Source organism: Aedes aegypti, chromosome 1 (genome assembly GCF_002204515.2).
Source record: "Aedes aegypti strain LVP_AGWG chromosome 1, AaegL5.0 Primary Assembly, whole genome shotgun sequence".
NCBI classification, from domain to species: domain Eukaryota; kingdom Metazoa; phylum Arthropoda; class Insecta; order Diptera; family Culicidae; genus Aedes; species Aedes aegypti.
In genome coordinates, this window is record NC_035107.1 from 181,335,119 (window position 1) to 181,358,137 (window position 23,019).

The 23,019-nt window shown below is 38.1% G+C and overlaps 1 protein-coding gene and 1 pseudogene across 5 annotated transcripts in view; one reads left to right on the plus strand and one right to left on the minus strand.

The window, feature by feature from the left end:
* The window catches only part of LOC5566203 (ABC transporter G family member 23), a 242,732-nt gene that overhangs the window by 156,920 nt on the left and 62,793 nt on the right, over positions 1-23,019 (plus strand). For 2 of the 5 annotated variants that reach the window (XM_021854625.1, XM_021854617.1), the window contains exon 2: positions 18,858-19,213. The exons of 2 other annotated variants lie outside the window; for them this stretch is intronic. In XM_021854625.1, the coding sequence (XP_021710317.1) occupies positions 19,203-19,213 (11 nt within the window). In that variant the 5' untranslated portion in view covers positions 18,858-19,202. Of the gene's footprint in view, positions 1-18,637; positions 19,214-23,019 lie in introns of those variants that run through there. One more of the 5 variants, XM_021854612.1, reaches the window with a different exon arrangement.
* On the minus strand, positions 7,589-8,047 carry LOC110679579 (annotated as a pseudogene).

Below are 23,019 nucleotides of genomic sequence, written 5' to 3' on the forward strand. Positions count from 1 at the left end.
TAGCTCATAAGTTTTGAGCAAAACGGAGCAGCTTATCACATTTATATGAATGTTCGATCAAAGCTCTCCAAAATGAGCCGTTTTTTCGAGAATATGTTTAAGTCTCCAATTACCCAGGTATGAACCAATTCTATCATTTGATATGGGCGTATGCTGGAGACAAGGCCTGACACGCCATCGTTGATTTTTTAGAAGCTTTCATCACACAGATATTTAACTCGACAAAAAAGGTCAAAAAATTTGAAGGTATGCTTTCAATTCCTCTCTGGTAAGGTGAAAATTACAGATAAAAATCATATCCAAAGCGAAAAACTGAGTCTTACTAGATTAAACAATACAATTAATGAATAATATTTATGTTTCATTCACATTTTCTATGTGAAAACTACCATAAAACATGATATGACGATTTTCGCGTTTTTTATGGGCCATACTGTATAATGCATTCCTCACACTTTTATCACTTTTTCGTGCTTTACCAAGCGATCTTTTGCTCCACTCTACAGTGGTTCCATTTTTTCACGAAGAGGTCTTGAATCTTTTACAATGTACAATATCTAATGGAAAATGCCATCAAAAGTTGGGTGCTAAATCTTTTGATAAAATCTTGATTTTATTAAATAACACGAAAGAGCTACTACTTAGGTAAATTTTCCTGCTCAAACAACGGTGATATCATATTTAAAAATCAATTTTAAAAATGGGTCCAGATTTGAACCTTGACTCTTTTGATCATGTTTGACGTTCAATTAGTCGACAAAAACGCCACAGGGATTGAACTTTTTAACACAGGGATTGTATCTGACATTTTGGAAGGGACACGGAAAACAAAATACACCCAAAGTTAGAGTTTAAACCAAGAGGTATGACAAAATCTCAAGGACCGTAAAAGAATTAATTAACTCATTACGCTTGGTAAAGATGAAAAAATAATGGGTGAAATTATGAAAAAATCCACGTTCTCGGCTATGATTCGAACCCAGGACTCTTGTATACTGGACGAGCGCTTTACCAACTAAGAGCCACTTGGTGACCCAATAACTTAGATGGTTACAAGTTTCGAATTTAAATCCCCACAGATCACGCAGATTTTTCTCATAACCCACATCCATCCATCTTATGTATACTACACACGCGCGCAGAGCGAGTGCGATTTATTTTGTTTTGAAACTGTATGCCTATCATACCCACATCGCTTTCACAACAACTGTAGTGGGGAAGTGTATAGATGGATGAAGGCCATCAACGTGTCGTTCGCATTCAAGTGACGACATTATTACCACAAAGAGGCAGTTACTCTATTATATATTAATCCCTCTACCGGCTCTTCATTTTTACCGCTAAAAAATATTCAAATTGCGATAACTTTTTCGTTTCTCTATATTTTTGCACCATTCTTTCACAAGCTCTCAAAAAACTCTTCTAGTTTTAGAATATGTGTCGATATTGATTATTGGTCATCTGGATCCGTAGATATTCCAAAATTCCTTGGGGGACCAACGCGTGGCCATAACCCACGTCGAAAGACAAAAGGTTGAAAGGACATAAGGTCGAAAGACAAAAGGTCGAGAGTATAAAAGGCCAAACAACAAAAAAGAAAGGACAGATGATCGAAAACGAAAGAAATCCCACCAATCAAATCATTCTCGACCTTTTGTCCTGTTGATTTCTTGTCTTCCAATTTTTTGCCCACAACCCATTTTAAAATGAAAATTCCTGTAAATTTGGAACTTTCAATCAAAGTCGAACACGACACGTTATGTATAAACCAGCAGATTAAAGAGATCGATCGTACATCGTTTTTTTTTCTTACTATAAATCATTTTTTGGTTCATATTTTCATAATGTTTTAAAATAATGTTTCGGAGAAATATCAACTTTCGTCATGTTTGAGCTACTTTTCATACTAAAATCCATGGGAATTCCATTTTCTGAGAAATACAAAATACATGAAAAAAAATATCAAAAATAATTGAATATTCTGACAAAAGTTTGTTCGGCCAAATTGTAGCCAATAAATTGAACGTTCATATTCTTCTTGACATTACAAGCATTACATTACAAGCCTGCTTCTCAACTTAGTGTTCAATGAGCACTTCTACAGTTATTAAGTGGAAGATTTCTTTGCCAAAGTTGCCATTTTCATATTCGTACATCGTGTGGCAGGTACGATGATACTTTATGCCCAGGGAAGTTAAGGAAATTTCCTTTACGAAAAGATCCTGGACCGACCAGGAATCGAACCCTGACACTGGCTTTGCTTAGTACCCGCTGACTCTAACCACTCGACTGAGGAAGGCTGTGTTATGTATTTATTTTAAACTATCTTAGTTTTCTTGAATATGCTGATTATTTAGGTCGAACTTTTATCTTACCTCAGTCTTCGAAAATCTGTTCTACATCACCTATTTCGTCATTTTTATCCAGGCACATTGTTCAACCAACTTGCCAAATATAGGTTATTTACTGTTGAAACTTTGAATTCCATTGAAATGTGCATCTCATTACGAAAAACACAACACAATGCATTTTGGACCACTTAACCCTACAATGAAAAGTCTGTTTTGCTGCAAAGCTCTTGGGACACCATCAACAAACCTAGCATCTGGTTTGTTGATGTGAGTGTGCGCGTTCACCAGCAACTCTTGAGCGCTGTTTAATACTTTGCATAATAAACCACATCGCACAATCTTGCTTAATTGCTGTAGCATTTGGCTCTGGCAGGTAGCCCAACTTTACTAGCTCTGGCTCTGGCTGACACAACACGCCGCGGCACCAGTCAGTAGTGGCAGAAAGCCAATGTGAATGGACGCCGTGTCGTCGTGGAAGAATGCAGTTTCAGTACACATATATACAAACGTCAAGTACGCAATGTGGTAACTGAGCTATGTCTAAGTATCGGGCCACACTGCCAACAAACACTTCGTACGTACTTAACTTACCAATCTAAATGGTACACAAGTATTTTTCGATCAGGAGAAGAATCTGACTTGATCAAAGTCAGATAGAATGATAAGCCAGTTTTGTGGGGCGGAATCGCGCTTATAGCATCTGTATGACTTTGAGAATTGTACAACTTGTATTATTACCAGTGTTTGCCTGTCATGCCCAAGAATAAGACTTTTCAAGTGTTGATGATGATGATGTTAAATATAACAATCTGAACTAAAGATAAACATTGTTGAATAATTCTACGTTTAGTTCATTAGGGGTTGTGGTGATTAAACGGCATGTTGCGGTTTCAACGTTATTTTACCAAACAAGTACTAAAGAACTTTAAACGTTTATTCAAAACTTTCACAAGAAAAAAAAAAGTTTCTGACAACGTCCTCATTATTCGTAGTTATTATAAACTTTTGTATGAAACGTTGCACAATGGGTTACATTTAATTCTTTTTACTTTAAAAGTCCAAAACATAATTAACTTTAAATTTTCGGCTGAATAACTGGTTCAGTTTATGGTGTGGATTATTTCCGATTGATTGAAGGCCTGAGGTTTTATCATAGCTAGATAGAAGCTCCAGAGAAACTCGAGAGAGCTAGAGCGTTTCTTTAAGAAACCCTAAATGAGAAATTCCTCCAGCAATCCTTTCTTGAAGTATTCTCAAAATGTGACTTTATACAGAACTTCTTGTAGTTCTACTTGAATCATGCCATTAACTAATCCTTGAGTTCCACAACGTTCTAAACAGACAGCAAGTCTGTTTCAATAGATTTATGAAACACTTTACCTGCCCTAGAGATGGATTAGTAATGTTTAAAATTAGTTTACGACATGACTCCAAACTATTCCAATGTTGAAACTTAAAAGTAGATGGAGTACCGTGTACCTTTTAATTCCGCTCCTAAATGCTTATCTTTGACTGACAGATACGTGTATTTCGACTACCACTTGCAGTCTTCTTCAGTGTCAGTTACTCGTATCCATGAGTAGATACGAGTAACTGACACTGAAGAAGACTGCAAGTGGTAGTCGAAATACGCGTATCTGTCAAAGATAAGCATTTAGGAGCGGAATTAAAAGGTACACGGTACTCCATCTACTTTTAAGTTTCTCTATTTGAGATTCTGCTCACAGGATTCGAACATTCATTAAAGAGTATTCCAATGTTGCTTGTACTGGAAAACCGTCCATAAATTTATCTAAAGGAAGCTTCATCGAATGTCAGTTATGAAAATCCATTTAATATAAATTCGATGACATTTTTCTCGAATTGGAATTCATTCAGAGATGCTTAGGATAACTTGGAATCTAAAATGACTTCAACGTACTTTTCCTGACAACTTTGAAACTTAAATGTTAATAATAAACGATCCAATCTGAAAAGTGTTGAAATCTGAAAATGGAAAATTACTTTTAATAAAAAAAACCTTGTTAAACAAATCCGTTGCGCAGTATAAATTAATTTTTAAACATTGAATATGAACTAAGGTCGAATAAGTTGGTAATTACTCCACAGTGATTTGTGGCAATTGAGAGCAGATTTATAATCTACCAAAACAGTATCGGATTCTAGTGGAATTTGAAATGATTGCAACCTTTATCAGAGCCAGATCCGTTTCCTGTTCTTCGGGCAATGAAACCGGTAACTTCAGCTTACAGCTCATGAATAAAATTAGAAAAGGTGTCATTCTTGTTTGGTTGATGATAAGTAGCTTAATGGAACAATATTAATCGCATATGAAAGACTTAGTTTGCTCAAGTATTCGATTCGGTAAGTCTTATCAATGACAATCATTTCACAAGATTCCGATCATTAGAAAAATGAGAGAAAAAAAAACAGAATACACATTTAAGAATCAATTGAATAGTTTGTTCTATCCTTTCTAACAGAATTTGTGTTTTTGAACTGGGATTCAGAGCCGACTTTTTTTGTACCAAAATTATGATTCAAATATCTTATTAGATATACTGGAATTGCGCCATGCTTAAGTAGCCTCTTTAAAATACTTATTTTTAGCAGCACAATGCATCAATTCACAATTCAGCCAACATGTAATCGACTTCACCGTAAAATCGGAACGGCGCAACCGATTGAAATTCGCTCTCCTCTGAAGTTAAAAGCCGCTTGAAATAGCCGAAAAATTCAACTCCGCAAATTTGCCGCTTCCAACCTCAATATCCACTGACTGTATCGCGCTACAACAACAGCTTAATCGAAACGGATTCGATCGCTCCAGTCTCGGTACACAGTGCTGCTGCATTGGCGGTTGCAAATTGCTTAATTTTTCTGCTTGTTTCAACTCCCTACCCCATTGGCTGATTATTTCAAAATGAGAAATGCATTAAAATCAGCATGAAAATCTATAGGTGGAATGTGGTCGAGGTGATGTCCATGGGCGTAGCCTGGGTTTCCATCAGAGGGCGGTGAGCGGCCTCAAAAAGTCATTTTCAAATTTCACTGAAAACATTTTATACGATACCTATGTACCATTGATTACATTCTTCAATAAGATTTTTTTTCAGAAAATCCTCGATGTATTGCATTATATGATTTCATAGATTCCTCCAAAAACCATTCCAACGAATTCTTATTTTTTTCCTGGAATTCGATAATTATCTTTCTAAAACTTCAACTTATGATATATCGAACTTCTGAACAGGTACCTTACAATATTCCTTCTTGAACTCTCAAATTTATACTCGAAGATTGTTTAAGTGTACTGCTAATATGTTTTAAAGGGTATGCGAAATCAAATTGTGACATACACAAATATTTGTCAAAATTCGCACGATCAATCAATCATCTTTAAACTTTCAGGGCGTAAAATGAAACATGTTATGAATATTTTCCCATGTTTTTTTTATTCAATTTTTATTCCACATACAAATGCACGAACCTTTCTCTTCATACTACCCATAAGGTCTTGTACAACACTTTGGACCAATTTTTTGACGTTGGATAACGTCTTACGGCAACATACTGGGGTACAATTTCTAAAAACGAAAAATCGCTCGCGTCACGAAAAGTGGTTAGATTTTGACTGTTAATAACTTACAAACGCCCGGATATAATTTCAAGATTCTTGCACCAATCGATTGGAAATCTTTCTACGAATCTACTCTACCAATGAAAACTATTGATTTTTATGACTAAACTATTGAAAAATTGGGAAATATCGAGGTATGTCTTATTTCCATAAAAAAGCACATTTTTCTTGTGTATTTCTGACACAGACATCATTGAGCGATATCTTAGCCACTTTCGTCATTCAAAGGGAAACGCCCCTTTCGGTCTGCTTCTTGCTCTTTATTCTATCGTGTTCAGTCGAAGCCAGCCAAACTCCAATCAGCGACGCGCGCATCAGTCAATCGTCGACTAGCAACCAGTGCTGTAAAACGGTGAACAGGGTCTGTTCATGCACACCAGAAAAATGCTACCGCATCGGTGGTTCATTTTGTGCGATTGCGTTCTTGCTTTCTTTGCTCACGATCGCCCGAACACATATACTGTAGAGGGCATCGCATCATTTTATTTTGACATGCAATCACGCGTCCGATTCCCTGTGATATTTCTACAATAACACCACATATCGGTCAATTTTCTCAATACTGTCGTACATGAGTTTGTAATCTATCTATTATAATCGTAATCCATCCAATTATTCACAAAAATAGCTATTAATGGAAAAAAGAACGGCTGTGAGCAGACTCTGCTCATCCAGCAATCACGCTCTTTTTTACATTTGTTTTGTTCTGGTTCTCCGATGCAAGAATTTGTGACCAAATCGGTCGATGTTGGTTCGTGAGCGTGTGAGCGTGGATCCTGCTTCATATTGGTTCATTTTACGTAAACGGCATGATTCTTTCCACCACTGCTAGCAACCGGAGAAGGACTCCTATTGGAATAATTTTTACATATTCGTCACAATCTAGCTAGCCTATCGAATGAGCAAACCATAGAAACGAAGGATGGACAAGGAAGCATACAATTACCGACCGCATTTTAATTGAATCTTCTTCGGTAATCTTTTGGTGTGTTTCTGTTTTACAATGGAATGAAAACCCAGTTCGATCTAAGGAAACTACCCCTAACCGTCCTTTTCAGGACGACAGTTTCATTTTGAAAGAGTTATGAGAATAGTGACGAGCGACATTACTGGTGATTGGTGATCAGGGCCAAATAATGCTTTTCGAGAATCACAGTGCCAAGAAATAAATTCCCCTGTGGGCATGAGTCGGATAAATTGCGGACGACACTAGAATGTAGAATCCATCCCGGTTTGCCTCGCATTAAGCGATGATTAAATAATTCCGTTATAATTATAACGATTATAATCGTCGCTTTTTACATGCATGCTAGAGCGATCAGTATCAACTTTTCGAACAAAGAGCTAAAACTAATCGGCAACAGATTTGTTGATGTTTTGATTTGGTATGAAAGTGTCGATCGAATCGAAATACGCACACAGAGAAGACTACAAAAATGCTACCGCCGCCCGACCCGAGCGACGGGAACCTAGGTAAAACTTCGTTTGGCATTTCTCTCCATTGAAAACAAATCAACCGAAATTAAAATTTATAATTAAATGAAATGTCTCTTGTTGTAACTCTTTTACGTGGAATGCATTAGTGTAGTACTAAAAAGGGTCGTTTTGTTTGAAACCGTGCTGTAATTCAATTTAAGCGCCACGAATACGACGAGCCAGCTGGCTGTCCTTCGGCACGCTTGGCATGGATTGCGCACAGGTTGGTATCCACAAACAGACCGACCAGATATGCCTCGCTCGCTTCCTGCAGAGCCGTGACGGCCGAGCTCTGGAATCGCAGATCCGTCTTGAAGTCCTGAACTACAAACCAGGCACTTGCGGATCAGCAGCTCCGTCGATATCTGGTAACGACGAATCTCACGCAGAGCAACCATTCCCGGCAGATAGCAATGCGGCTTCTCGCCTCCTCCGGTGGTTGTGGTGCTCTTGCGAGCGGCTTTCGTAGCCAGCTGCTTGCGAGGGGCCTTTCCTCCAGTGGACTTATGGGCAGTCCGATTGATACGAGCCATCGTCGTAGTAATGGTCTTGCTTTAGTGGGATCCGAAGTCAGTTTGAGGTTGGGGTTCTTCTTCTTCTTTCTGGCGTTACGTTCCCACTGGGACAGAGCCTGCTTCTCAGCTTAGTGTTCTTATGAGCACTTCCACAGTTATTAACTGAGAGCTTACTATGCCAATGACCATTTTTGCATGCGTATATCGTGTGGCAGGTACGATGATACTTTATGCCCTGGGAAGTCGAGAAAATTTCCAACCCGAAAAGATCCTCGACCGATGGGATTCGAACCCACGACCCTCAGCTTGGTCTTGCTGAATAGCTGCGCGTTTACCGCTACGGCTATCTGGGCCCCAAAAAAAAAAAAAAAGGGTTGGGGTACTTTTCCTTTAAGTCCGCGAACTCCATGTTCTCCTCTTTGCTCAAATCGATGTTGAAGTTGCCGTCCGTCCCCAGATACCACTACGAAGCAGACGAAGTTCTTCATGGCGCGGAAATTCTTCGAGTATCAAAAGGAGACCATGCCAATAGGCACTGGAGAAGTACCTCAAACTGGCTTCGGAACCCACTAGAGCAACCAATCTAAGTGGGTCATGTGAGGACCTAACGTTCAACCGGAATATTTGTTTGGAGAGTAAGTTTTAACGCTCATGTTTCTTCTTCCATCAACCAGTTCTATCGGTGTTGAACAGTTAACTGGACCAACCAAATAATAACACACAATGTCCATAACAAGTGAGAATTGACATGCAACAAATAGTGTGACAATTGATTAGATTTTTAGCAGTACAATTCTTTCATAATTTCGTGACGGTCTCAAGCTAGGAAATAGAAGAAGCTAGCGTTATCCAACGTCAACTTGGCGGTCGTATCTCGGAAACAACCTCTTACTTTTTTTCTACGTTCAACAACTGCCGAAAGTGTTCTTTCCTGCTGAGGGCTGCATGGAGAAATTTGGAGTACTCCCAGCAAGGAACTTTTTTTTTGATTCTTGAGGTGATTACTGAAAAAAATCATGAGAGATTCTAAGAAAAATATTGTTAAGAATTGCAGACAGAATACCTAAGGAATATGTGGAACTATCTCTTACAAAATTCCTTGATTTTTTTCCAAAGAATTCCTGGATGAATTTATCTTATTATATCTTGACAGATCCTTGCCCTTTTGAGATCTATAGCAAAGTCCTCGCAAGATACATTACAGACTGATGACAAAACCTTTGAATGATTTCTGGCAAGATCTTTGGAAGACGTCTGTTTTTTATGAACTTCAAAAATCCTTCAAGATGTATTGTGAAGCAATATTTTTATAAATATAAATATGAATGCAATTTATTGTAAATATAAATGCTGATGACAATAAAAAAATCATGATTTTTTTTTTCAAAACTTTGTTGCGAATTAGTTTTTTTTTCTATCAGAAACCTCCTCTGACCCCCCTTGACTACGCCCATGGTGCTGCCAGACTCCAATTAAAGCGGCGGCGGCGGCGGCGGCGGCGGAGGAGGAGATACCGAAGCACAAAGTAATCTGATTCGGGAAACCCCACTGACATTGTGCATTCCACATCTGAGAACCCAACCGTCTTATAAATAGGCTGGGAACGAATCAGAACGCTGAATCACGCAACGCACATGGCAACAAGCAAACACTTCTCCCACTAAGAAGGTGCACAACAGCGCCAGTACCTAGTAGCTAGTGGAAAAGTTCAAAGTCTTGTTTCTCGTATTGAGGCTGGCTGGCAGATTGCAGCAAGGTGATAGGTACCTAGCTACTTTGCCTGCTTCCACTAAACAGCACTCCAAAGTGATAGTTTGCCATGATCAGATTCCATTAATTGAGACCTCCGGGTGTGATTAACGTAAGATTATTTCCATATTTGTCACCGGTTCAAGAGAACTTCGTCAAGGCAAATTTTGTGACGAGCGTGTGAAATTGTTTCGTGGATTGAAGTTAATTGTCATTGAATACTTGTTTAATACTTGAAATTAAAATAAAATGTATATTCATGAGTTATTGGCTTATTAGGATTTAATAACTTTTGAACTGTGGATACTAAAGTTGTACAAACTTCTGTGAAGGACAAATTTTATAACTTCAAAACTTAAGTCCCTTTACACCATCTCCAGATCCTAATATTTTTGGTTCAAATTTTGAGGTTCAAACTCTTCCCTGCATGAGGTTCGAGAATCTTCCCTGCTTGTGCACTGAAAAGTCGAGAATATTTCCAATCTAAAAATCCTTGAACGGTGGGATTTGAACACACTACTTTCAGAATGGACTAGCTGAATAAAAAAAAAGCTCCAATGGCTTGAATGAAAATTATCTCCGTTTTATTTTGGTTGCCGGTCGCACAACCAGTATGGTCGATAAAAAAAAATCATTGACCTGGGCAGTGATACTCGCTGCACGAGAATGCGAGAGTCTACATTCAAGATCAACTGGTACTTAAAGTGTCGCAAGAATTAGAAGTAGTTTGATACAGTGAAAAAAAAAACTAGTTCCGATCAGATCAAGTCCAACCGCTGGCTGCCACATGTTTTCCAAGTGGCTTAGTATCCAAGTTTGACATTTCAAATCACCGCATACGAGAGCGAGTAGCTGCAGTCGTTTTTGAGTTGCTGCTGTATTCGTCGACGCGTCAACCGCTGTTCGATTGCTAGAGATATGAGATGAGCTATACTCTTGCCTCGAAGAGTTGAAAACCGCAGGAAACCTTTCAACGCTTTTCGATTGTACTTACCTACAAATTTTGCAATATATTCGCCACGGTATTGGCTCGCCTTTCTTCACCTTTCCTCACTTCTCAACCTGCAGACTATCAATGTTTACCATCAGCCAGAAAGACTCAGAGCTCTCTTAGAGTTTGGTCTTTGTTGGTTGGCATCGTTCGGTCGGAGCATATTTACCTACAACTACACGTTGCTGAAACAAAAATTGTGAAATTTCAACATTTTCACAACTTTAACCGCGACCGAGACGTCACCACCAAGTAAACTGACACCGCCGCGTGTTTACCGTTTCAACACAAAGATTTTTTTTTTAGCTTTTTTAGCACTCCTCTATCTTACACACTGTCTGTGTTTACCGTTCTGTGTAGGGTGGACATTGACGGCGTGATGTGGAGTAACGTTTTAAAACTTAAGTCGGCTTCAAGCTAGTGTGGTGTGTTAACCTGAAATTTAAAATCGAAGATTCTTCCTTATTGGTTTTTCATTCGATAACTGCAGTTGATTTGCATATTTGTTCAAGCCATTCTGAACTCAAAACCAGTTCTTAGTCTATGGAGCAGGTTTTGATTTCGACTGTCTACATTCTGACAGATAGCGTCATAAGCTTACCATTTCCGATAAATAAAAACTATAATGATGTCCAGGAAGAAGTGCTGAATTTTTAATGTTGATCATTAATTATGCTTATATCGCAATCTTCCACATCAAACTCAACTGGTTAGCGATGAAGATCAATCCTATCTTTTAAGACCCAAAGGATTTCAATTTTATTTATAAAATGTTTGCCTCATAAACTTCTGGGAGAATTCTTGGAGTTCTCTCAAAATTTGGGAAAATCTTTGGAAAATACTTTACCATCAATCATTTAATGGTTTCGTTGAGAATCGACGGATGGACAAAATTTCTTGAATGTACGGAAAAAAATAACTAGAAACATTGTTGATTTTTTACTTCCTTTATTAGTGTTATTTCAAACATTAGAGTCTGGGTTAGGCAACACTATCATCCCAATTTGGTACAACTAAATTAAGCTGTTATGAACATTTTGTTAACAATATGTTACATTTAATTTGCTGTAGCAGTTCAGAATTTTTACAGATGAGTTGATTTTACCTACCGATAAGAGAAAAAACTTTGAATTTACTAAATCTTACTTAACCTGAATGTATAACGCATTTATCGTGGCAACAAAGTATTGCAACGATTTTGGTTTAAATAAAATTGTCATTTGTTTTAATGTTTCAACATTGGATATTCTATGTAATTTATAAGTACTATACCAGGAAGAGTCCAAATCACTTTTCTAAAAATTGACGAGAACGTTGACTGATAAAGATGTTGAAACCCCATGCAACTTGATTTCCAACTGGACTCATGAGAACTAAATTAAAATTGTGCACGCTTTCAAACTTTTTAGCATGTTTTTGGGCATTTTTGCTATTGAATATAATTTTCTTGTTTTCCTCTCTCAATGCCAGAATCATCAAAAGCTGTTTAAAAACTTCAAATGATTTCTAAAAAATCCAACTGTAAGATATCATTTGAAAAAAAATATCTCTGATTTCAGAACAAATAAATTTTAATTTCTTATTTCAGAACTCGCCATATAAATATATAAGGATCACGAGTACTTAAAAATTGTCTTCTTTTCACGTTTTTATGATGGATCAAGAATTTATGATATCAGATTCTGATTTTACTTCAGAAGATATTACTGTTGATGTTTTGGTGGGGTTTCTAAAGAATTTTTGGGATTTTGATTTCTCTACATAAATTTTCTTATTTGATTGTTATCCATACTCCACTCGGTGTTGGTTGAATTTTACAATGTAGTGCGACGAAGGGCGATGGGAACAGCTTACTGAAACAAGAGTAACAGTCGAATACTTGGTCAAATTTTCGAAGAAAGACTATTTGTAATAAATAAAAAAAAATATTCTCTTCACAAAATGAATATAGGTAACAGCCGATCAAATCACACATTTGCGACAAAGATTTGTTTGAAAATGTTGGTCTAAAATTAGCTTCTTCCGTTCAGCGGTGAATTACCAGATGTCTCCGTGGTTTTGATTACGCTAAACGTTGTAAGGAACGTATTAAAATTAAGGCAACTTCATCGGTGATCCATTTTTTGGTCCAAATTTGTGCAAAAAATGGACCTCCCAAAATAAAATAGAGTTACGTACAACGTTTTTTGCAATTTCGTAGAAGACCACTTGAGGGTATCAGAAATTATATCGAAATGCATTCACCATTATTTGTCAATTTCTGAAAAAATGTTGTGTAATGATGCATTACGCAACTCAAAACAGTTGCGTAATGAGAAAGCGTTGCGTAATGAATCATTACAGCATTGGTTTCAGTTGCGTAATGACTATTTTGCAATTTCTCATCGTAATAGGCTGTTTTTCATCACGCCATCTGTCGGCTTTCTTTCCTGCACTAAAGTATGCAGTGCGGGAATAGCCATTACGCAACTGAAACCAGTGCGTAATGAATCATTACACAACCATGTTTCCTTACCGACTCGTGCTGTAAAAATCATCATTCTGCAACTTGCTCCGCAAACTACTATTTTGCAATTTTGTAGAAGACCATCTCAGGGTATCAGAAATAATATCTGAATGCATTCACCATTGATTTACAATTTCTGAAAAAATGTTGTGTTATGATTTATTACGCATCTCAAAACAGTTGCGTTATTTGAAAACGTTCCGTAATGAATCATTATGGTACTGGTTTCAATTGGGTATTGACTATTACCACACTCCATGATTCATTGCAGGAAAGTAGGCCGTCTCATGACAGTTTGACGTGATAAAAACAGCCTATTATGATGAGAAATGGCAAAAAGGTTTTTGCAGGAAACAACTCCGAAGAAGTACGTGGATGAACTTCAAAGGAAGTTCTGAAGGAATTCCCGACACAGCTCCGAAGGAAATCTCGGTTGAGCTGCGGAGACTTTTCAGGTAGAACTGCTGACAAATTCTCGGTGGACCTCCAGAGGAGCTTTGGAGGAACTGTGAAGGAATTCCTGGAGGAATTCCCAGATCAACTCTGGAGGATTTGTCAAGGGGACTCTGGAGTATTTCCTGAAGGAAATCTGAAGGAATTCCCGGAAAATCACCTAGAGGAACTTCGGAAGAATTCCTTGAGGGATACCGGATGAATTCTTGGAGCAACTCCCGAGCGATTTCTAGATGAATCATGAAGAAAATTTGAATGAATTATCTGAAGGTTGAGCTTTGAATGACTTCCCGAAGGAACTCAGTAGGAATTCTTGGAGGATCTCCAAAGGAATTCCTTGAAAAACTCCGAAGGTTTCCGAAGGTCCGGAATAATTCCTATAGGAACTGTGGAGGAAATTCCGAAAGAACTCTGAAGAAATATTTTTGTAGGAACTACTGAAGAATTTCTGAAGAATCCATGGAGTTAATCCGAAGAAGCAAAAAATTTCAAAGAATTCTTGGAAGAATTTCTAGAGGAACTGCGAAAGAAATTCTGGAGAAATTCCGAAGGAATTCCTAAAAAAATCCTAGAGGAATTTCGCATGATTCGGTGAGGGAACTGCGGAGCGATTATTAGAGGAGCTCCGGAGGCGTTCCTGTAGGAACTCCACAATAATTGCTTGAGGAACTCCGGAGGAACTATGGAGGAAATCCAAAGATATTCTCGGTGGAGCTCCAAAGGAAATACCGAGGAATTGCTAAATCAAATCCAGATGAATTACTCGAAAACAATTTCTGAACGAAAGGAATTCTTGGAGGAGCGCCGGAAGGATTCCAGGAAGAAATCCCCGGAGGTGCTCCTGGAGGAAATACCCGGAACAATTTCTTGAGGAAATCCCCGGAAGAATTGCTACTGGAAATCTTCTGAGGAATTACTATAAAAAATCCCCGGAGGAGTTCTTGGGGGACATCCACGGAGGAATAATTGGAAAAACTACTGGAGCAAATCGTCAGAAGAGTTTCTGGAGGAATTCCTCAACGAAATCTCCGGAAGAATTTTTGGAGGAAATCGCCGGAACAATTTCTGGAGGAAATTTCCGTAGCAGTTCCTGGAGAAAAGCCCCGGAATAATTTCTGGACGAAATCCTGAGAGGAATTTCTGGAGAAAACGAAGGAGTTCTTGGTAGATATTTCTGGAGTAATCCCTGGAGGAAATTCCCAGAGAATTCCCTGGAGTAAATCTCCGAAGAAATTCCGGTTGCAAATCCCCAGAGAAATTTGTGGAGAATGTCTCTAGATGAATTCTCAGAAAAAATCCCCGGAGGAATTTTTTAATGAAATCCCCGGGAGAATTTCTGGACGAAATCCCCAGAGCGATTCCTGGACGAAATCTCCACAGGAATTTCTTTTGGAAATCCCTTGGAGAAAATTCCCGGAAGAATTCTTGGGGGAAATCATCGAAGGGATTCTTGGAAAAAATCTCCGAAGGAATTTCTGGAGGTTATTCTTCTTCTTAGCATTACGTCATCACTGGGACGGAGCCTGCTTCTCAGCTTAGTGTTCTTATAAGCACTTCCACAGTTATTAACTGAAAGCTTTCTTTGCCAACGTGACCATTTTCGCATTCGTATATCGTATGGCAGGTACGATTATACTATATGCCCAGAGAAGTAAAGGAAATTTCCATTACGAAAAGATCCTGGACCGACCGGGAATTGAACCCAGACACCTTTAGCATGGCTTTGCTTTGTAGCCGCGGACTCTAACCATTCGGCTAAGGAAGGCCCCACAGGTGATCTCCGGAACAAATTTTGGAGGAAAGCCCCGGAATAATTTCTGGAGAATATCTTCTGAGGAGTTCTTGGGGGATATCTCTGGAAGAATCATTGAATTCCCCGGAGGATAAATCCCTGAAAAATCCCTTGAAGAATTTCTGGAAAAAAATCCTGGAGTAGTTCTTGGAGGATATCCTCGAGGGAATTCTTGAAATTCCCGAAGCAATTTCTGGAGGAAATTCTCGTAAGAATTTCTAGAGGAAATTTCTTAAGGAATTCTTAGAAGAAATCTCCGGAGAAATTCCTGGTGCAAATTGCAAAGAAATTTCTGGAGGAAATCTCCGGATGAATTATCTAAAAAAAATTGGGAGAGTTTATCCGGGCATCTTCTCCACAGCAAATATCCAGGAGGAATTCCTGGAGTTAATCCCCGGATAAATTACTAGAGCAAATCTTCAGAGAAACTCCTGAAGGAAATTCCCGGAGAGTTCTGGAGAAAATGCCTGATAGAATTTCATAATTAAATTCCCAGAGAAATTCCTGGTGGAAATCTCCAGAGCAATTCCTGAAAGAGATCCCCGGAGGAAAGCCCCGAAAGAAATTCCTGGAGGAAATCCCCGGTAGGATTGTAGGAAGAAATCTCCGGAGGAATTTCTGAGCGGAATCCACGGAGAAATTTGTGATGGAAATACCTGTAGGGTTTCCGGGAGGGATTTTTGCAGCAAATCCCAGTATGAATTCCTGAGAGAAATCCCCAGAGCAATTTCTGAAGGAAATCCAAGGAGAAATTCATTTCCCAAAGGAACTTGTTAAACTTCGGTAGAATTTCTGAAAGACCTTCTAAAGTTTTCTGTAGTAGAAATTCATGGTGGAACCCTTGGATGAATTCCTATAGGATTACCCGGAGAAATAACCTGGTAAACGCTATCATTCTTGAAACATCTTAAATTTTTGCATCTTCACTTCCTAGACTAGCATGCTCAGGGAGAAATGTCAAATCAGATTTGGAACAGCTCAAATCTTGGTCCAAATCCGACCAAAAATTGACTAGGCAGTTGGTCTGTTGCAAAAAATAGGCCAGAAATCTGGTATAAAATAAAATTGGAACATCATTTGCAACACTGGTGCAAACTCCAATTTTCAACATGGTTCAAAAATTTGAACCAAGCTAGTGATTTGGACCACCGATGAAGTTGCCCTTAATTCCCTTTAATATTGTGGTGGAACCGATGAGCTGGAATCCCTTACGCCTCTGGTCACCATGGCTTCGGCACCATTCGACTATCCTTGGCAACCAAAATTGAAACACCAAATTCACAGTATTCTTCTAGGCAAATACTTCAAAAAATACAAGATGATTTTTGGTCTGTCAGCATCCCCCTGCTAAAATATTCGAGACTGAGCAAACAATTTCGCCAGCGTTGTCGCTGATTTAAATAGATAGTTGATGCCGGTTTTTGACCCCTAACATAAACACATAAAATGAACACTCAAAGAATCGTTATTCCTATAAAAATCCACCAGGAAAACTTTGTTTGCATTGATAGGCAGCATTTCCAGGCATAATATTTGGACTGATGTGCATAAATATAGATATTTGAACAGTTTTGTAAATGAAATCACACAAGATGGTTCATAATAGGCTTTTCCATGTGGGTCCATAATAGGCACGTCGGAAGCGAGCTGGATAACATGGGAATCAAATGGGGGGTCCATAATAGGAAACGTCAAATTTGTAAACATTCCTACTATGGACACAGGCGGGATCCATAATAGGCATAAGGATAAGAGTTTTTCAAATGTGTATTTCACTGAACAAGTCGAATAGTTGTATGTTTTAAAGACGTACTATCAAGTCAAGACATGGAAATTGTTGATAGGCAGCACAAAACGTAAATCTGTCTAAGATATCATTATATAAAAGCGGCGAAAATGAATCTCAACAACGAAGGGTTCCATTAATAGCATTGAAAGCCCTAAATACGGCTCGAAATGCTACTGATTTCGAATTGCCGACTATAGAAAAGCAGATTAACTCGCAGTTCTTATGGAAAGGGCTGCCGAAGAAAATGTTACTGCCGACAATAGCCGCACTGACATGATTAGTTCGAAGCGGTGTTATAATATTCCCACAAAGTTTTCAAGAACACTTTCGGTGTGAATCGATAGAGGATTAGGCAGTGCATAAATGTAAGCAGACAGACACGTAATAGGTTTGCTTATGTCCGAGAAAATAACAAAAGAAGCACGCTATCGTCATACACTGCCGAGAATACGTAATTAGTACTAATTTCCCATGGAGAGATAGCTCCAATTTAGTTTATCAATCATGTCGCATGGTTGGAACACATGGAGGGACCATTAACTCTAATGATTTCGATCGCTAGATAAATAACCCGACCATCATCATTACCATCGTAAACATCAAGGTCGTATCGGCTACCGGTTGCCACCTCACCCGGCAAGGCCAAAGCCAGTCCAAAGTTTTGTGTGAGGAAACGACAGACGCGAATTACAAAACCACCGTCACCGAGCTGAAAGGCGTGTCTCTCGCAAGTGTGAAACTTGCGTCGCGTGGAAGATAGAGTTATTTTCTTCATCGGCTGCCATTTACGCCACTTATGATGGAATGATCCGTCGTCCGTGGTTTCTGTGGCTGCACTCGTGTGGCCTTCAGGCAACTGGTTGAAATAAATGCAAGGCAGCAACGCGGTAAAGAATTAAAAATTGATTATTTACGGATCGTGACGGGGGTTGAGAAAACAACAGCTGCTCAGCAGCCTAAAAAAATCGAAAGTTTGCCATTTGATCAGCGGAATCATCGTGAGCTCGGATTGGACGCAGCCATTTTCAACAACATGCATCTCCTAATTGGTATGTTACAGACGCTGATTTCGATCTGCGTACAAACCTACGTTTTGACCTGCCATGACACGAGGAAACATCTTGACAAGAAAACTAGTCCCAAAACTGTTCAACGGCGTTGCTGGTAATGAGAATTAAATGTTGTGATTAGTATGCAGTTAATGCTGCAGTCAAGTGTGAGTGAGTTTTAACTCAAAAGAAGTCCTTCGCTTAGTGCTTTGCTTCAACGACTCTCGTATACTCTTTCGCGTTCGCTCTCTCCCTCTCTATAGTACTACTTAGTCTCTTGGGCTTCTGCGCTTCCAAGCTCATTCTCAACAGTGCAACAGCGGAGAGTGTGTATTCTTGCTAGAACATCGACAGCGAGCAGAACTTAGTGCTTAGTGACTGTGAGATATTGCGCGCGTGCGGACTGTGGACTAACTTGCGTCGACGAAACCGCAACGTCGCGTACTTTTCCCGAGAATATCATCAGAAAATGCGAAGAAACCAAATCCAGTGCTTCAAGGATAAACCCCAACAAGTTGTGTAATTTGAAATTTTTCCTCATTGCAGTTCACATGTCATCTCGTGCCAGTGTAAAAAAAATATATTTAATTAATAGTGTATAGTTAAGTTTACCTGTCCTGCCTCTGGAAAATCCATCCATGATCCGGCTCGTGAAGTTACAAATTGAATATCAGCAACATCGACGACGGTGACAAATACAACGACTTGTGAACAAAAAGTAAATTGGTACGCGAAAAACGTAGTGGAATTGTTGACCTTGAATTGGAAGCAGCCGTGTCACACCTGTACGCGGTCGGATTTTCAACGGCCAGCGGAGCACACGTGGAATAAAGAAAAAGTTCGGATCATACTCGACGATAACAACGACAGGAACCAGCAATACATGACAATATGTTAATAACGTAAGTAGAAACCCGGTGTTGTGTTTGGGGTATAAAATTTTCGATTTAGGGGATGGATGTTTTTGAAACTAATAAGTTTATCAATTTATTGTAATTATAAAATTTAGAAATCAAAATCGTTTCGAATCATTTTATGGACGCTGAGAGCTTCAATAGAGTATAACTCATCAAAAATCATAGAAAATAAATCATTCTTTCTGGTTGCTCAGCGTAATCATGCTTTGAAAACACCTAGCTTTCAAATAGTTGGTAATGATTTTCATTCCGCAACTAGAAGGAATTTAAATAAAACGAAATGTGTGGCCTTACCGTTTCATTTTTTCTGCCTTCGGACACATTGATCCAAATTCCAGACAGCTCATGAATATCATAACTGGAAAGGCCAAATCATTAAATAGACCCACCAAACCATAAAAAACAGACCTAGACAGTTAGGCATTCTAAATTTGCATAGTGGTAATCCCAAAGCATTGAAACATTTCACACATAACTTATAATCTCGCATTAAGAGCCATTGATTACCGAGTGTGAAGTTCGTTGGTTCAAAGCAAATTAATGGACCAAAATGAAAACTATAACCTCTGGGAGAACCTTCCTTTCATCGCATCATTGTTCAATAATGTGTAAACTCATTCGTTTGCTCACTAACAGCAAGCTACACACTTGGTTACCAAAGACATTTAGGGCAAGATCATAAATTAGCGAGAATTATTTTAAAGATATGCATACCTTAGATAATGTTTTAAAAATTCTAACATTATTTTTATCATTGATTCGTCAGTTATGTTGATACTTGAAACTGCGAAATACTCATTTTCATTTTGGGAATCGAATATAGTTGTCTGTACCCTACCCTATTGTTCTACTCATCCCGGAAATCTTGAAGTACACAACACAGCACAAACGGTGTAATGTTTTTTTCACCAACCACATGGTACTTGACTTTAGTCATTAAGCAAAAAAAATCATGAAGTACACCTCATTGACGTCACACATCCTCAGCTTCCAGTCCGGTTGTCCAAACACTAACTGGTCATACTGTGTATGTGGAAGAATCACACGTCGATTTCATTAGCTTCTTCTCGGGCGTTCCCGTCCAGCTTCGTACTCATCATTACGGATCACATTTTTCTTCTGGTGAAATGTAAGCAAAAACTGACACCCGGTAAAGCATGAAGCCAACTGACGTCAGTTTGTGGTTGAGTATTTTTTAAGTTTTGTTGCCCACAGGTCGAAGTCTGATGGGTTAAGCAAATAAAAAATCGAATTAACGTAAATCCCGTTTGAAGTGGGTACAATCATAATGATTGCTACTTTTTGAAAGGTGAAGAATGAATTGAAAGAGACGTGGAGCAAGTCTTGGTCCAATGTCTGTCTGAATTGGTTTCGCCAAATGCATTGATCATACATTTATGGGACATCTAGCAATTACACTGAAGAAAAACTGTTTTGTATGATTTGATACTACTTTTAGATAATATTATGGCACATCTTATATCTAGGTGTTCTGTGTTAGAAAACACTAGCATCCTAATTTGGTGAAACTAAATTAAGCTTTTATCAACAATTTGTAAACAATATATTGCATTTTCATTGCATAGTTCATTCCTACAAAAGTTTTTAATTTACTTAACCTAACTTAACCTAAATATGTAACACATCAATCGTGGCAATATAAGATTGCAACGATTTTTAATTAAACATTATTAAGAATATTCTATGTAACTCATTAGTACTATACCAAGGAGGAAGCTTCAGAATCATTTTCAATATTTTATTTTGAATCCTGTGCATAGCTTTCTTCCTGGTATTACAACAGTTAGTCCATATTGGTACAGCATACAACATGGCAGGCCAGAAAACTTGTTTGAAGATAAAAAGATTGTTCTTATGACAAAGTTTAGATTTTCTGTTAATAAGTGGATACAGACACTTTATATATGTTACATTTGGCTTGAATGCCCTCAATGTAATTTTTGAAAGTTAAATTTTTATGTAGCATGATCCCTAGATACTCAACTTCATCTGACCAATGTATTGGAACCCCTCTCATCGTATCAACATGTCTACTTGAAGGTTTTAAATATTGTGCTTTTGGTTTTTATGTGGGAATATTATTAATTGAGTTTTGGAAGCATTAGGAGAAATCTTCCATTTTTGCAAGTATGAAGAAAAAGTATCCTTTATTTTTGCAATCGGGGGGATTTGGTACGGTTGTAAGATTGGCATAACCTTAGCATTTTTCCATTTGGCAGGAAAATATGCCAACTGAATACATTTGTTAAGGATATGAACCAAGAATGATAAGCTACTCTCTGGAAGTTTCTTGATGAGGATATACAAAATTCCATCATTGCCAGGGGCTTTCATATATTTGATTTTTTTTATAAGAGCTTTTACTTCTTCCAAATCAGTTCCCCAAGGATTTTTTAAAGACATTCTTTTGAATGAGAATGCTTACGAAATTCTGAGTAACTTGATTTTCAAATGTGAGATTTTCTCAAAATTTCAGATAATTTCAAAAAGGGCTAAGGATTTATGGTACTGCTAGCTAGGGGTGTGCACCGGGCCCCGAATACATAGGGGCCCCCAAATCGTGGTAAGAGTTTCATTTAATATTATGAAATTGATTTCTAGAAAACTAATACGTTAAGAAGCAGATAAAAACTCAGTTTGAAGGTGACCTTGATAAATGTGTAGGGGCCCCACGATCAATGGTATTAGTGATTAGAGAAGCCTAGATAGCTATTTGAAATTCTCAAATTCTCGATTTAATTTTGTATACAGATCTACCTAAATGTGCGGGGCCCATAATCGTATCTCAAACTGATTTGGAGGTATGTTACTGGCCATATTCTTAAGCAAGCCGTTTTTCATTTCAATTATAATTGAGAAAATAAATCAGTTACTATCTTCGGTACATGGTTTTATACAATCAAGTATCGTAGCAGATCTCTTTTTAGAGGCTTGGTCTCTGTTTCAATACAAATCTTTTTTATTTATTCTGCTTGCAATGAATCCTCCAGAGAGGTTCCAGAGAGACCTTCAGAGACTACTCAAGTAACCACTAGCCCGCTAAATCGCTTATTTCGGTCTTATAGCGCTATTATACGACTAAGATGGAGTATGTCAGTTGTATAATAGCACTGTATTAGCACGCAGGGCGAATTATAGAGCTGCTTAGTTATTTGAGTATCACGCGATTTTTTCACAGTTTTTTTTAGGAAATTAGGATTCCTCGAAGGAAAACTTCAGAAATTCTTCTAGCGATTTCAACAAAGATCTCTTCGGGTCTACTTCTGGGATCTTCTTCAGAATTTTTTTGATTCCAACACCAAGTCTCCCAAAATATCTACCAACGTTGCTGCAATGGATGGCTAAAGGAATTTCTTCGTAATTTGCTTCAGGAAATTCAAGAGCACTACAACGTTTTTCTTTATTACTTTGATTGTATTGATTTATTGATCTTCCAAAGTATCCTACAGGAGTTGTTTTAAGAGAAAGAAAATTATTTTACCGTTCTTGAAGACATTCATTTGAGGATTACTCCAGGAATTATCCAAGGAAATATATTTAATACCGTAAAATCGGGTGTAATTGATCAGAAGGGTGAAATTGATCATCGTATCACAAGATTTTATTTAATCGTAATGGAGCACAAATATCAATGTAAGTTGCAGTAAATGAACGTTGCTTGTCGTAACTATTGTCGAATGGTGTGTGGTGAAGTTTTTTGCGTTAAAAAATGTTTATTACTATGAAAATAACGTAAAATTTCAAAATCATGCACGGTGCAGTATTGACAA